Raw genomic sequence first — 16,826 nt, 5'->3', positions numbered from 1 at the left:
GAACCTAAATGTTAGCACAACCGAGAAAAGCCTGCACATATCTGGAATGGAGGAATTTTGTTCAAGTTGAGGTCTGGAGGATTCTGGATCAAACTCTTCTGTTGTAGATATAAAGAAAGAATGAAGTGCAATGATCTCGTATTTATAGTCGATCAAGTCATACATTGGCCTTTCACTCATTGAAACTTAATCAGATCAAAAAAAGAAGAAAAGAAACATTTTTACGTAGTCATATGCTTTTTACAAATGGAAAATGAGAAACAGTTCTCACCGTTCTGTTCAAACGAACGAGAGCTAACATGGCTCCCTCAAATTGGATACTGTAAAAGATCATTTCAGAAGAAGATCTAAAACTTTGCCTGGCCCATCCAAGCATCTTCACAAGCACAATGTTTGTAGTAAAAACAATGCCACCAGCCAACCAATTGTTCAGACAAAAACAAAAAGGGAAAAGGCAAAAAGAAAAAATTCGGGCCAAGTGGCATGGAGATATTGATGTCACTAGTTTCCAATCCAGCACCTATGGCCCAAGGAAAATTTTGTGACTAACCAGTTGCTCATAGAATTTTTGTAATTCAAAATTATAAAAAGTGGGAAGTAGAAAGTGATGTTTCCATGAAGGGTGTTAAGTCATTGAATTGGTAAAGTCTCTTGTAGATGGCAATGGATCATGTATAGATCGACTTGGTTTGAGATGAAGGTATTAGAAAAAGACCCATTAACCCGAACCTAATCCGTTTATTAAACAGGTAATCTAAGTTGATCTACATAACTTGTTTAACGAAGAGCTTAGATCAAATCAACTAAGTTAAATTAGGTTAAATAGGTCCTAAACATCATCGATATATTAAATAGATCTTAAATGGATCAAGTTGCAAGAACATTGATGGGATCTAATTGAAACAAGCTAACTAGGTCAAGATGATAAATCCAATCCCGATCATTTAATAACTGGGTTAAGTTGGATCATTTCTATAATAGTTGATGGTTCAATGAGTTTACCTTTGCACTAGCAAAATTCAAGGACATATGCTAGTCTTAAATTTTCTAATACTAATTTGAATTCTCAGCATTCCAAAAGGATCATCATATAGACCGCTCTAGCAATTATAGAAAAGACTGGACATAATTTACAAATGAGATTTGCTATAACAGGAAGCAAAACACACGTCAAAGTTTTGGAGACTCTATAGCATGGTGCCCTCTTATTAGGGTGTGGCATACCGAGCGATCGAGAACAAATTCCATTATTTAGATCTTGAAAAAGGTCGATAAAAATATTTTTTTCTAAGAATGACCTGATATATTTTTCAATTCGAAAAGAATTAGATGAAATTGCTAAAGACAAAATTGATATAAAAATTGAGATCTATCTCCTTGGAATTTTAGTTTTTTCATGATGTTTTCACTAGTTATATTTATTTCGGGAGTGTTGTTTTAACTAGAAGAGGAATTAAACATAAATTGTGCAAAAGTAAATCTCACTAATATAAATAGAGACTACTTAACTCAGTTTTATAATTAATTAAGAAAAGTAAAGGAACCTAGACCCTACTTTCATCATTTTATTCTAATTTTTTTTTAAGAATATTCAAATTAAGTGGGTTGAAGAAATTTCTTCCTTCTTCTTGATTGAATTACGATTTGTCTATCTCTTTTTCACCATTAAGGCGAGTTATTAGCAGAATATAGGTGGAGCAAAAATTTTCCTGGACAACTTGTTGAGGGTAGGTACCAGCCAAGGGCTTACCTCAAGCAGATGGCACCTCTTTTTTTGTAGGAATTCATGCGTCTAAATCTTATCAAGGTCGCCCACTCAATTGCCTTAAAAAAGAAAAATAAGAACAATTATAATAGATATTGCAGTGGTTATCAAAATGATAAGCGACGGGTTTGCCTCTGACACTTCCAATAAATTTCATAATGTCAGGATATAGGCAATAGGAAATCCAGTAAAGAGTCGTTGGAAGCTTATTGGTAGTATGATCTTACAAGAGTAATGAGGGTACCTCCCCTGGAACATAAAACTAGTATTTAGTAACTTTTAGTGTTACAAAGAGGGATGACATTTTTCTTTTGTTATATAAGAAATCAAGAACTTAGTATGTGCAGTGGATAAAGCTTCACGATGGCTAAAATCAAGTTAGATTATGTGCTGACTGGCAAGATAAAGATTATGCCTGGAAAAACTGTCAGCTGATAGTGATATTCACAATTAATTATGACTGAATTTTGATAATTGAAAATAAAGCCTGCATGACCAACAGTTCCAAAGAAAACATCAGCTACGATCCAACTGCAGTAATAGAAAACCTGTGCATCAAAATAAGCATGTTTGGTTTTAGCTTTCAAAGGGAGAAAGACCTTTTTAGAGGGAAAAAGGAAAGAATTTTAGACCAAAATATTGTCCTCATGAATGCATGGACTCCGAAAGACGATTTTACTTTATGGATAACGACATGCAATTTACCAATTGGTTAGTCATTATTGTCATGAAATAAAAGTTAATTGTATGTATTCATTTCATAATTCTACATAATATAGATTTGCTCAACATTAGTCATTCAATTTAAAAGACATTGAGAAGAAATTCACATTCTACATTGTCCCTTTTATCTGCATTTGATAGTTTAAAATGTTGATGCTCCATGTAAAATAAAAGCTTAATAAATAAAGGGATGAAGCATATAAGCGTATACAGATAGCAAAGACCCAGTTATGCATAATTTTTTTTTGCTTCTTATTAGTGTAAGCTGAATTCAGGTTCAAGAGAAGCAAATGTTCCATTCAAAGTTCAAACTCATTGAATATGGGTGTAAACCCTACACAAATTGCTTCCTAGGACATTGTTTTTCATACAAGAGCTGATGGAAACACATCGAGTCCTTTTATCGTCATGATGAGCTGGCTGGTCTCTTTGATGCAGGAATCCTCTGAACTTAGAAGAAAATATTTTTTCTTAGATCTTGTAACCTAAAAGAACACCTTCAACCAGGAAATAAAGCTATTATGATAGAATCACAACACATGAATGCATGCTTAAATGGATGGAAGGCCTCCATCTCTGAAGCATCCACATCTTCAAGAAGCCTGCCGTTAGCTATAGACCTACAAAACAGGCATGAACCAAGAATTCAATACAACCATGATAAATCTTGCCGGTACGAAACGGACCTTGCAGCCCCTTGAACACCTTCTTCAGAAATCAGAGTGCAGTCTTCAACTGTCAGAGACTCCAATTTCTGCGAACCCACAAGTGGCTTTAATCCATTGTCTGTCACTCCTAAACATCTGCGGAGCTTAAGATTAGTCAAGCAAGGGAAGTGTATGACAAGCAGAATACCCTCATCACTGACTTCCTGGCATTTCACAAGCTCTAGTGTCTGCAAAAACTGCGCAGAACAAAGGGCTTCCATCCCACTGTTGTTAAAGAAGCAAGTGCTATTAAGCGTCAAAACACGAATTGGACAACTTTGAATCAACACTAGAATACCATCCTGACTGAAGCAAGAGAATGATGGGAATTCTACATCAGAGAAGGATAATTCAACCACTTCGAGCATGGGGCAGCCACGAGCTAATGCCTTCAGACTCTCATTAGTCAACCGTAATGGAGTGTTCACTAAGACAGGTGCCAAAAACTGTGAAGGGAGGCGTAACGAGATGCTTCTGAGGTTGCTGGACTGCTGAGATAATGCAATCATATCGCTGTCCTTTAGCCCAATGCACATGTCCAGGAGGAGCTTCTCCAATGCCTGGCATTTTCCTAACAAGCATGAAAGCCCTCTGCTCGGAGTCATAATACAATTTATCAAGCTAATCTCCTTCATCTCCTCACAGCAGATCTGATGCCTTTTCCATCTATCCCCCACAAAGTGATCATAAGCCTTTGGGTACCTATAATATGCGTCCACCTCAAATTCCAACCGCTTGAGTTTCCTCAGTCCAGGACCTAGCTTTATGAGATCATCCTCACCAATGGCCCTGCAATTCTTGATAGAGAGGTCCTCTAGGGTTCCAACTTTACCAAGGTATTCTAGCCACTCGACACTGCTAACTCTCATGCAGCGAATGAGATGGAGGGTGGAAAGATTCTTGCAACCAACAACAAGTGAGAGAATCCCATTAGAACTTATCGCCGGTGCAAAATTTAGCTTAAGAGATCTAAGCTTTCCGCAAGAAGCTAAATAACCAAGGCCAGTATCATTGATGAATGAACAGAAACTCATGGTTAGCTCTGCAAGACAAGGGCAGTGGGATGAGAGCACAAGAAGGCCTTGATTGTCTAATTGCTTTCCCAAGTTGGACATCCAACCAGAGTAGACTATCTCTACTTTCTTTAAGTTTGGGAAGCGGATGCACAGAGAAGTTAATGCTTCTGTAGCTGGATGTAATCCACATCCAACTCTTAAGAAATCTCTCTGTTCTCCCTCGATTGCATAAAGGCGTTTGCACACAAGAGATACAGAATTTCTGTCAGCAGAGTTACTTATTCTCTTGAGAATATCGAAAACTAGTACTTCAGGAAGATCCTCCATCAAGAAACCAATTGTGCACTCTTAGCACCTATAATTAATGCAAACAGTATAAGAAAGTGGTGCTAAAAAATAAGCTAAATATGATATCCCAATCAACTTTTTTACAGATTATGATGGATTGTTAACTTGGTGTCCTGCTAATCCTTCACAGGGAACCAAAGGCTAGTTATGGTTATGCCATCTTTTGAATCCATAAATTTACCCTTTCAGCTATATGGCGAATAAATTACCTCAACTTTTTCATCAAAAACAAAAAAATGAAGTGAGGTAAAGAAAGAGATAAACTTGACAAGAATATCGTATCCTATTCCAATCTTTATTAAGTCAAAGATTTAAGAGAGAAATACTATAAGGCACTGCTCACTTACTCTGTCAGTTATCTGTGCTGATATGGAGACGGTATGATGCATATTGATTCGACTTTTGCCAATCCAAGTAGTGCCCAATAGCATTACTCAACTTATAGGTGTATCAACTGATGCCACTAGAAGGGTGCTAAAAATAATCATAAATATCATTTGGGGGGAGAGGATTCAAAGCCAATGATGGTTGTATTTACTGTTTAATGAATCTAGGGAATTTGCCCTCAAAGATTTTTAATAGTAGAATTTGTGAATACAAGAAAGGCATGAATTTTTACAACAACATGGCTCTTCATTCCAGTTCCTTTTGTCAACTTTTTGTAGAATCAGGGGCCCCATAAACCTCCCCTCCTCCTCCCCCCCATCCCCTTCCCTTCCTAACCCAATAAAGGTGGGACTTGATTCCAGGTATCCTGCTAGATTTTACCAGCAGAATAAGCTGCTTCCTTCTAATCTGCTACCAACCAATGATTTAAATGAGGGTGTATCAAAATTTCGACATATATCAACAAAAAAATATATGTAAATGGGTATTTTCTTTCTCCAATTATTGGATCTATTCTCATCACTTCGAAAATTATGAGAAGAACATAAAAGTTAGAAAATCCTGAAAAGAGCACTGATTATTTGGCAGCCCAAGCAAAACAAAAAGTGAAAAAAAAAAAAAAACTCAGCCGCAAAAAGAGCAGCACAATTATTCTTTGCCTTATCTCATAAGAATTCATACATAGCCAGCAAATTTTGACAAAAAAAAAAATCCCAAATTTCAGACATATATCCTCTAATTCAATCTCTATAGATGGCAAAAAAGCTTAGATTTATATGAAAAAAAAACAAGAAGAATAGTATGATAACAACCCCTAAAAGAAGAAAAAAACATGAAATGAAACAAAACCAAAGGCATCACCTTTGAGTATCTGAGAAGCACCAGATGGCATCAACTAATCAAATCCCTCTTTTCATCTCACAAATCCTCACTTCCTAACAAATAATCCATGTCCAGATGCGATTTTTTTTTTTTTTTTTTTTTGGGGGGGGGGGGGGGCGTAAATATCCAGATGAGATTTTTCAAATCACTCCCACAAGGATTTCAGATGTGAATCTATGAACAAATATCCTGAATCTTCTACATGGAAAGATAACTTTCAGATAAGAAGACAAGGTTGGAACGGAGACACCATTCCATGTCGTAAGATATTTTTTGTCGGGAAGCAAGTTTTAGATCTTATTAATTTATAAGGGATATCGGAGGTGCGTATTTACTGCAAGGTCATTTTGGTAGATTTGAAGAAATTCGTGTCCTGTTTCGTCTTTCCATCTGATATTAGTGTCTCGGTTCGCGTGCTTCTCCGCTTAAAAAACTGTAGCGATCCGACTCATTGAGAAGTTTGGGTCTACTCTCGTACAGACATCTCTAAACGACATTTAGACTCACAGTACTAATGATGTCATTACTTAATATACAGTAAGTATCAAAATTTTTATTTTAATACATTGCTGCTAGATTCTGGATTTAGGTCGGACTCGACCTGCATTGTGCTGCAGTCAGTGAAAACCGAAGTACGTTGAGGTTGGTTGAAAGTAAGACGGAAAGGCGGGATCAACCTGCAAAGAAGTTCACTTGTTGGAAAGTTTCGCGAGGCACCCATCTGATGCTTAAGTTAGAGATTTAGAGCAACAGTGGAAGAAAGAGAATGAGTAGAGGAATAGTAGATTACTCACTTGAGGATCCTATATAGGATAAAATTAGTGTCCATAACTTAGTTTATTGGGCAATGCTACAACTGCATGATAACGATGATCGTGCATTAGTCGCATAGTAACGGCTCGCCATAATTAATATTTAGCGATAACTATGTCGATTGTGCGTCAACGCAATGTTCGCCAATGCCATTATTGTCATTCATGCAATGATCTTTGGTATTATTCTTATGCCGAACCGACCAGAATGAAACATCGGTCCATATTGGATTTACTTACCTCGGTTAAGACCGAGGTTAAAGAGATCGGATCAACTCGAGGTTGGACTAACCAATATTCTCCCAAATCATATTATAATATTTAAATTATTATATTATATTCTAAAAATTGTTAGTAAAAAATATATCCTTTGTAGCATATGGATTGGTATTAGTGATGCCGGTATTAATGATATAACATTTTTGCATAGAAATTTTTGTGCAGTTCTTCGTTTAGATAGAGGCATTAATGATGAAAATTTCTACTATGTTATTATCAAATTCATCAGTTAACGTGCAACAAAAATTTAGCTATTAAAGTGTTTTATTCTTTTATTGTTATAATACATTTCAAAATAGTTAAAAAAAAAATGACATCCTGCATCATACAAGCCAATATTTGTAATATTGATATTAATGATAAGAGTTTCTCCATGAAGATAGTTTTTTTAGAGTTATCTGCTTGCTATATGAATGCCAATATTAATGATAGCAGCTCTTGCTCAATCATCATCATTGCTTAGTATATACTAAGAAATTGGCTCTTGAAGTTTCATATTTATTATAATTTATTATGTTGATATATTGGATTGCAAGAATAGTCGAGAGAAGAAGAAAAAACTGTACCTTAGCATTGCACTAGTCAAATGCCATATGTCCATGTCATGTCCTCAGGGAAAAAATTATAGCTTACTCAAATTATTATGAGGAAAACGGAAATATAGAGCCATGATTAGGAGACACCAATCTCTACATGCGAACACAAAACTAGAACCCAAGAATTGTAGGTGCGACCGACGGATATGAAACAAACTCGCAAGCTCAGTCAACTCTAACATTCTCTTATGCTGTCTATTTATACTCCAAGCTTCTCTCTGCCAAGACAAGAGGATAAGAGGAAGAAGTTAGAAGATGCAACCTCCCCCGCCTCACAAGCCACAAGGCCATGAGCCACATGGTCCTCGGGGTCCTCATGGAGGGCCAGTAGGTCCACAAGCTCCTCCTCCTCCTCCCTCTTCTGAACTTGGGGGGCGTCCTGCTCCCCATGCACCTCCGCCCGGCAGTCCATCTGCACCACAGGGTCCACCCCACCGTCGATGAAGTGGATGTGTAGTGTTGTATACCTAATAATAAATTTATTAACTAAAAATGGTGTGGCACTATGGTTTCTAGAGATGCATGTACGTACTATGATAAGTTGGTGAATAAATATGATGGTTTACCTTTTTCTATTAAACTTCCTTGGTTCTTTTGCTGTATCTATTTCTGCTTTTTTATTACTCTCACATGCCCAAGTCCGCTATAAGATTTGCAAATCATTGCATGATGCATAGTGTGGTTTTTTTCGGATGATCAGCCACGTACCATTTTTTTTTTGAAATAAGGAAAAAAAATCTCCAACACAATCTGTTCTGCATGCTTTCTTGAGAATTAAGTAATCAAATTTTTTTTTATTTTAAATTATGTTATGTGCTATATATGAAATTTAAAAAATATGGTTGGATAATTTATGAAACCTATTTTATATGCATATATTTTGGATACGGTCATAATATGACTTTATTAATAAAAAATTATTTGTTGGTAAGAGGAAATAAGTGAAAGAAAAGCTTAAATCAGTCCTTTGAATCTTTACTCAATTCCTTCGGATGGCGCATTATTAAATCAGTCCTTGGATTTTCTATTCGTTTCGGGAAAAGCCGAACCAAACCGGCAACTGGTAACCGTTATTTCATTGGTAACGGTTAATAACAGTTTGGGGGCGAGACATGCTATCCCGCTACTACCGAACCCAAAAATGACCGTTGCTTCGGATCCACGATTTGATTCCATGGGTCGATTAAATTAACCAATCAGTTGATTCCTTCCTCTTCTTCCTTCCCTCCATGCCCGAAGGAAAGCCACCGCAGGATACAGGGTTTCTCCGATGGAAACGCTAACGATAGGCCCGCCGCCACCGCGGCGGCGGAGCCTTTTCTTACCACCAGATCTCCGTCCTCCTCCTCACCTTCTCAGCCTACGCTGCCTTCCACGCCTCCCGCAAGCCCCCCTCCATCGTAAAATCCGTCCTCGGCCCCGAGGTGGCCGCCTCCAACGCCTCCTTCTGCCGCTTCCGCCGATGCCGGCTGGCCGCCCTTTGACGGCCCGCGCGGCCCCCACCGCCTGGGCGAGCTCGATCTGGCCTTCCTCGCCTCCTACTCCGCGGGCATGTACCTCGCCGGCCATGTCGGCGACCGGATCGACCTCCGCCGCTTCCTCGCCTTCGGCATGCTCGGCAGCGGCATCTCCACCGCCGCCTTCGGGGTCGGCTACTGGTGGGGCGTCCACCGCCTCGGCTTCTTCCTCGCCGTCCAGATCGTCAGCGGGCTCTTCCAGTCGATCGGGTGGCCCTGCGTCGTTGCCGTGGTCGGGAACTGGTTTGGGAAGTCGAAGCGGGGGCTTATCATGGGGGCTTGGAACTCCCACACCTCGGTGGGGAACATCCTCGGCTCCGTGGTGGCTTCCTCGGTCCTTGAGTTCGGGTGGGGGTGGTCGTTTGTGCTGCCGGGGATTCTAACATCATTGTCGGGGCATTTGTTCTTGCATTCTTGGTTGTGAATCCGAAAGATCTGGGTTTCGAATCTCCAGCCATGCAGATTGAGATGAATGATGCTGGCAATGGATTGGAGGCGGGTGCCGACGGGGCAAATGGGGAAGAGGTTGGTCTTCTTGGATCAGGGAGAAAATCTGATCTGGACTTGAAAGCAGCTGATTTGGACTCGAAGGCAGCGATTGGTTTCTTGGAGGCATGGAGGCTGCCCAGCGTAGCGCCCTATGCGTTCTGCCTTTTTTTCTCCAAGCTTGTGGCATATACTTTCCTCTATTGGTTGCCATTTTACATTCGACACACTGGTATGTCAAAATTCTGTCTCTTTCTGTTCTTTTTTTTTGATATTAATATGAGCTGTTCAAGCAATTAACTGCATCGTTCATGATGCTTAATAGTTATGGTTTAGACCATAGTTGACTCTTACCTGTTTCCCTTTATGTGAAAATCTTTGTTGCCAAGTAAATAGACTAATCCCATGAGGGAGGCATGCTTTCTTTCTGGATGGATGCACCTGAGATGGCAATAAGGAATTCCTAAAGATGACTGGAGGAGTGAAGTCTCGCAAAATACTAGACATTTTACTCTTAACAATAAGGAAAATAGGGTTTCTGATCAGTAAAACCTAATGGGGTGTTTGGTTGTAAGGAAGTCCATGGAAAAGGGAAAAGAAAGTGAATATATCATGGAAGAGGAAAAGTCATGCAGAAATCTAGATATAAACATTCCAAATTTGTCAATTTTCTGCCGAAACAAACAAATGAAAAACAAAATTTTCAAAGAAACATAAGCTTTCCAGGTACTTTTCATGCAACCAAACATACCCTAAGTTAAAACAAGATCATCTTTTACCAATACCAATCATGTCTAAAATACATTTGAGTCAATGCAAATCGGCAACGTCATTAGCCCTTTCTGGATCAATTATATGTACATACATACATATATATAATAAATTTTTTTCTTTTTATGCTGGAAACAAAATACACTTATTACCTATGCTTTACCTTAACTTTATATTTATTGCCACCAAATCCAAGTTGAAGGCGGTAAGATCAAACGAGCACCGAGTTGGTGAGATCGGACGTGCTTCGAGTTGAAGAGATGAACTGGAGAACGATTGCGGTGGTTGAGCTCGGACAGAGAGGCTGACTCTAGCAATCCAACCTGAAAATAAAAAAGAAAGTCTGCTTGTTGGAGTTTGTCTGGCAGGAGATCCTCCAATGATTAAGTCTAGCAGAAATTTTGGGGGAAACAGTGAAGGTTCAATAGAGTTGCAGAATGGGAGAGAGCTTAGTCAAGCATATCTTGAGGTCCTTTGGACACTATTTATATGGAGCGAGGGTTAATGCCCATTATCAAGTAAGGTGGAAGTGGGCCTTAATTGTTCGACAACAGTTCGCATGTTGTGCACATCACGAATCTCAATCGCACGAATCGTGCGGTAACCGCTCAATCATGCAGGATAAGCTGTAACTGCCCTGCAATGTGCCTCATAAATGGCGGTGCCTTCAACAGGCATTAATTTTCTCTAATGTATTTTGAATTGGAGACACATGGCTCGCTGCTACTGGCTGCACAGGTCGGCAACTTGGCCAATGTCAAGATCAGCAGCCCGGTCGACTGATGCAGTTGGTGGCTCGATTGATGCTGAGGTCATCATATACCATATCAATATTATTGCTGCAAATTAGGTTATCGCTCAATAGTTGCACCCTTCCTCCAAATGGAGAAGGTTTGCCAATTCGATCACAATCTTTCATCAAATGCTATTACAATTGGTTTGGCTACTTTAAAACTTTTGAATGAAAGGATTCTCGACTTTGATCTCTACTGCTTCTGTCCATTCACATATATTGTCTGTATGTATTCACCATACCCAAGTGTACTGGAATCTCATCAGGTCTTATGCTTTGATGATTTTGAAACTGCTTACATAGAACAAATATATTACTTTAGCATGGCTCCTAATATCATGATAGAAATTATTTTAGAATATTATAATGATTATGTACATTGAACTGTTTGTTGTTGTTGTAACTGTTTCTGGCAAGCACTTGTCGCACAAAACTGCGGGAATCCTTTCAACAATATTTGACATTGGAGGGGTATTTGGTGGCATTTCAGCAGGATTCATTTCAGACAGGCTTGGTGCTCGTGCTGTGACTTCGGTTCTATTCCTTCTGTTCTCAATCCCCCATCACTTATTGTTTATCGACTATATGGAAGCATATCGATGCACCTCAACATTGGGTTGATGTTTCTTTCTGGGTATTTTGTGAATGGCCCATATTCACGTATTACCACAGCTGTTGCAGCTGATCTGGGTACTCAGGACATGGTTAAGGGGAATGCATGAGCATTGGCTACTGTGACAGCCATTATTGATGGTACAGGTTCTGTTGGAGCAGCTCTGGGACCTTTGCTTACAGGGTATATTTCAACTAGGGGATGGAACAGTGTTTTCTTGATGCTAATTTTTTCAACTTCTTTAGCAATTTTGTTTTTGATCATATTGCAAAAGATGAGTTTACTAGAAAGATGAGCCAAGGAAGATAGATTAGGACAACAAACAGATTTGGTACCGTGAATACAGATATATTGATGTATTGGTATGCACTTTTTTTCCCTCGTCTTGTTAATTTTTATTCATTGTATGTAACATATATGAAGTATAGCTGGTTAATTTTTATGTTCCAAGATACATTTTCTAACATAGAGTCATGTTATTGGAGCTGAATGCAGCATTGGGTTTGAGGAACTGATGATTATGCTACCTAGCATTTCCTTCATGGGTATGCTGGCATATCGGATTGTAGGACCATTCAACTCCAATCTCATTTCAGGATGTTTGGTCTGCATGTTCAATGATGTGGGCAATCATTTCAATCGCATTTAAGGCCATTTAGTCTTGCTTGGTTGGTCAGACCCTAACAGCATTTCTAGAGAGGATGCAGGATGGAGGTACATATTTAGTTTGGTTGAAACATCTCTGCATTAATGACCATGGGTTCCTTACATCTCTAGTTGATATTCTTTTTTCAACAGACATTTTGTTGACATATTATCATCAAATATTTGTTCCATTTCTGGTTGCATCTTGACATGTACTCACTCATCAATTTAAGGACTTCTGTTGCACTTGAAAATTGGGATTATCGCTTATCAGTAATTTCGGCACTTAGCTCTTGTATAAAGTTTTGCTATTTCATAGTTAGCTTTGTAGCAGGGAAGAGCTGCTGCTTACACCAGGCCTGTTGATGGCCTCTGGTTACAGGCTACCTATTCATAATTCTGCAGGGGAACTCAGCAAACATTCATATGTTATCTGTTCAGGCTATCTATTCATATTATAAATATCATCTTCCATTTACGTTACTTGAACAGTTAAATTAGAAGCTCCCAACCCACACTGTCAAGCCAAAAAAAAAAAAACCCCTCAGTTCATGTTGAAGGTAAATGTTTTGTTTGTCAGATTCAGTATCAGGTTACCATGTTAAAAATGAGTTTTAATGCGTACAGCTTCCACATACAATCTGTCTTTGTAAATTCTCAGCTAGGTGGCTTATTTCTTGCTTAAATTTGGCGATCTTTTGGCTGGAGAAGAGTTGAGTTGCAAGACTGTGTTTAGATACCTAATACCATTCCTGAATTTTTTTCCCGGTTCTTGCTTTATTTTCAAATAATGTAACATCAGCTTTGTAAAATCAAAATAATTACAAAGTTTGGCGCATTCCTGTGGGGTATCCTTGACTCTTATTGGTGTTATTGGAGTTGAATGCAGCATTGTATTTGAGGGACTGATGATTATGCTACCTGGCATTTCTTTCATGGGTGTGCTTGCATATCAGATCACCGGACCATTCAACTCCGGTCTCACATTAGAATGTTTGGACTGCATGTTCAACAATGTGAGCAATCATCTGATTAGCATTTCCGGCCACTTAGTCTTGCACAGTTGCTCGGACCGTAACAGCAATCAGGATGGAGGTTTATATTTAGTTCAGTTGAAACATTTGTGCATATATGACCATGGGTTCCTTACATATCATGTTTATATACTTTTCCCAATGGACATTTTGTTGACATATTATCATCAATATTTGCTCCATTTGTGATTGTCAGCTTGGCATGTACTCATCAATTTAAGGACTTCCGCTGCACTTGAAAGTTGGGATTATCATTTATTAGTAATTTCTGCACTCAAGTCTTGTATAAAGTTTTGCTGTTTCAATAATTGGCTTTGTAGTGGGGAAGAGCTGCTGCTGCTTACACCAGGCCTGTCGATGACAGGCTATCTATTCATAATTCTGCAGTGGAACTCAGTTAACATTCATATGGATCATGTTACAAATATCATTTTGCATTTACATTACTTGAACCAACAATGTCAAAGCTGGAAGGAGGAAAAAAAAAAAAGAAGAAATCCCCAGTTCATGTTGAAGGTAAATATTTTGGTTGTCAGATGCTGTATCAGGTTACCATGTTAAAAATGAGTTTTAATGTGTAAACCTTCCAAATACGATCTTTCTTTGTAAATTCTCAAGTAGGTGGCTTATTTCTTGCTTAAATTAGAGGATCTTTTGGCTGGAGAAGATTGGAGTTGCAAGACTATGGTTAGATACCTAATATGATTCCTGGAAATTTTTTGTTTCATTTTCAAATATTGGAGCATCATCTTTGTAAAATCAAAATAGTTACAAAGATTAGTGCATCATCTTGTTAGTTGCAAGACTCTCAGTTGTTGTACTTATGATTATGTTTATAAAGCTGTCTTCAGTTTTTCATTTCTTTCATGTGCCTTTACACTTACCCCCTATAACTGCAAATTTCTAAATTTACCTGGCTCGATGTGATGAATGAGTTGATGTTCTGCCTTTTGGTGATATTTATTGTAGGTTCAATTTGAGTAAAACCGCCTTTCATGCTACATGTATCAAGTAAATACTTGTGTATCTACTTGTATGGGAATTAAGAAACAAAATGTTTTGGGGGGTCTTAAAAAGTTTTATTCGATTTGGCATTAACTCAGTCTAGCATTTTACCATCTGGACTCAATTCTACTGGATTGATGGCAGCTTTTGGATTTAACTTGCAACAGAAATTGACAAAAGCATGTGTAATGTCTAAGAATGAATCCAGGTTGTTAATATTGCACCAAAATAATTTGCTTTCAGAAAGCTCAGTGATCTCTGTTTCCTTTCTCTATGAAGTCTGATTTAGATAAGATGCAATAGGAAATCTTTTTTCCCTATTAACCCTGACCTTAAATTTAATTATTTCCTGGACAAACACTAATATAAAGGACCCAACAGGGATGGTAATATCCTGATGAATTTCATCCACTTAGTGATAGGAGGCATCCTCTTGCTTTCTTCTGCATCATGACTTTGGGGTTCTCTCTGATCATTTCATTAGGTGATCCGGGTCTTTCTTGTATACTTAGAGCCTGTTTACTGTTTTTGTTTCTCTACAAATTAGTTAAATACCACATCGTGATCAATTATGAAGATTGCATTTGCATAGTACTTCTTCTATTCCTTGATTTTATTTTCGCTCTTTTTCGAAAGCAATAAGTTTTCCTTCTAAAGATTTGACAAACAATTTCAAAAAGTAAAATGGTCTCATCATAGATGGTTTTCGGTCTAGTTCATTTTTCTTCTTAGATTTTTGTAAACAAAAATAAAAGATGAAAGCAGTACCAAATGGCCATTAATTAGTCAATTTGACTACATTGTTATCATCATCTGTTAAGTGGTTTGAAATCGTGTTCTCACTAATTACTCCATGGACAGTATTTTTCTTCATACACTTGCATAATATATCTTCTAAATCTAATTTAAATTTTGAGATTGTTTGCTCAAGAAATTTGAACTTCTATATTGCAACAAACCAGTCAGTGCTTGAGCTCGATCTGGAGCTTAGCTTAAACAGATCTGCTTATTCTTGGTTCTTGACCCACTTTAACAAGCTATTTTTTGATCGGGGCTGTTTAGGTGCAGCTTATAATTACTAAGCATTACGGTTAGCTTTGAGCTTGGCTAATTGGACAAATAATAAATAGGACAGTTCTAAATAGTTTGTTAATTTGTAGTCTAACTTCTTTCAATATGAGACAATCGATCGATGCTAGATCAGAGAACACAATTTTTTCATAGCATGCATGAACATTTCTATAAGGACCCTGATTTTTCATCTGTCACCTTAAAGTGATATACCAGATGCTTGCAAATGACGTTGTGCTCAAGGAAATGACTCTTGGATGGATCACCGCATGTCTGATGATCGTCATGTGAAAATAAAAGTGGTCGGTTGATGATTCAAGAGAACCATTGAACCATGCTCCCACTATGGTGATAGGGCACGATAGGCGAATAGATGGTGGAAGTCATGCTTAGCGACATCATAGAGTGATTAAATTAGCAACAAAAATTTCCAAACCATATCCACTTGTTCTAATTAACAAAAAAAAAACATCTAACACTATAGAAAAAATTGTATAAAAGGTCTTTTCATGAATTCACGAAATATTCTTGACTAATTCCAAGACATTTTTAAAAATAACAAACTCGTGATGCCATAAGCGGCTAAAAATAGTTATTGTTTCATATGTCTAAATAAGTTGTTGAGAGAGTTTCATGCATATAAACAAGATTCACAATCTCGGATCTCGTACTAGTTCCATCTTAATACAGTATAGTATCTATATGCCAAATATGAAGGTTGGTTCGATGTATCAATATTGAGTAGACCTCTATAGTATGATTGATATCGGTGTGGTATAGCATGCCTAGTATATATGGTACAGACCTATATGAAATCATGTGTATAAATATATGAGCACTTCATACGTTATATTGTTTTCTAAAAAAATTCATAGTAATTTGAATGCTCAAATTTTTGGTAAATCTTTGAACTTTTTGTCAGATTCCAAAATTTTCTTCTGTAGCCAAATTGTTCCAAGATGCCCAAGCGGTGATATGGTTCTAGTAGTGCAAAACGCCCCAGTCCATGGGCTGCTTGGAGCTTGTGGGAGCTCTTCTGCATGCACTGGCTTGACCTGGTGGAGCTCGAGACAAGGCTACTTTTTGGATGGATGCAGAATATTTTTCTTTTATATTGTTGGCCATGTCATGCACATACATCACTTTGTGAGACCAGCCTACCTCATGAAATCATCTCATGCATGACCAAATGAGATGTACCTTCTTCTTAGGGCTGAGGGACGACAATATTTGGAAGTTGGAGGCATGGGACCCGGAGACAACTCTCTCTAGGTTTTGTATGCAAGATGCTCTCCCTCTCTCCTGCCCAGTTCGGACAAAGGTGACGACCATTTATTATCTTCTAGAGTTGAAACTTCATTTGGATGGAGACATGG

General features: G+C 38.1%; 1 protein-coding gene and 1 pseudogene across 2 annotated transcripts; one reads left to right on the top strand and one right to left on the bottom strand.

Moving 5' to 3' along the window:
- Positions 1-2,719: 2,719 nt before the first annotated feature.
- LOC103723850 (F-box/LRR-repeat protein 14) lies at positions 2,720-6,100 on the bottom strand. Of its 2 annotated transcripts, none has more exons than XM_008814918.2 (2): positions 5,808-6,100; positions 2,720-4,566 (listed from the first exon to the last, which is right to left on the bottom strand). In XM_008814918.2, the coding sequence occupies exon 2, from the start codon at positions 4,536-4,538 to the stop codon at positions 3,135-3,137; it is 1,404 nt and encodes a 467-aa protein (XP_008813140.2). In that variant the 5' UTR covers positions 4,539-4,566; positions 5,808-6,100; the 3' UTR covers positions 2,720-3,134. The 2 variants fall into 2 exon arrangements, with proteins under 2 accessions (XP_008813140.2, XP_026656062.2); XM_026800261.2 differs by lacking the exon at positions 5,808-6,100 and adding an exon at positions 4,907-5,794.
- Positions 6,101-7,036: 936 nt separating this feature from the next.
- LOC103723849 lies at positions 7,037-14,234 on the top strand (annotated as a pseudogene).
- The last annotated feature ends 2,592 nt before the right edge of the window (positions 14,235-16,826 follow it).

The sequence above is a fragment of the Phoenix dactylifera genome, unplaced genomic scaffold, assembly GCF_009389715.1.
Source record: "Phoenix dactylifera cultivar Barhee BC4 unplaced genomic scaffold, palm_55x_up_171113_PBpolish2nd_filt_p 000046F, whole genome shotgun sequence".
In the NCBI taxonomy this organism is placed as follows: domain Eukaryota; kingdom Viridiplantae; phylum Streptophyta; class Magnoliopsida; order Arecales; family Arecaceae; genus Phoenix; species Phoenix dactylifera.
This window is presented reverse-complemented; position numbering and strand designations above follow the sequence as displayed.

Excerpts from the sequence above, each read along its gene's own strand:
- LOC103723850 (XM_008814918.2), bottom strand. The coding sequence starts at position 4,538 with ATGGAGGATCTTCCTGAAGTACTAGTTTTCGATATTCTCAAGAGAATA.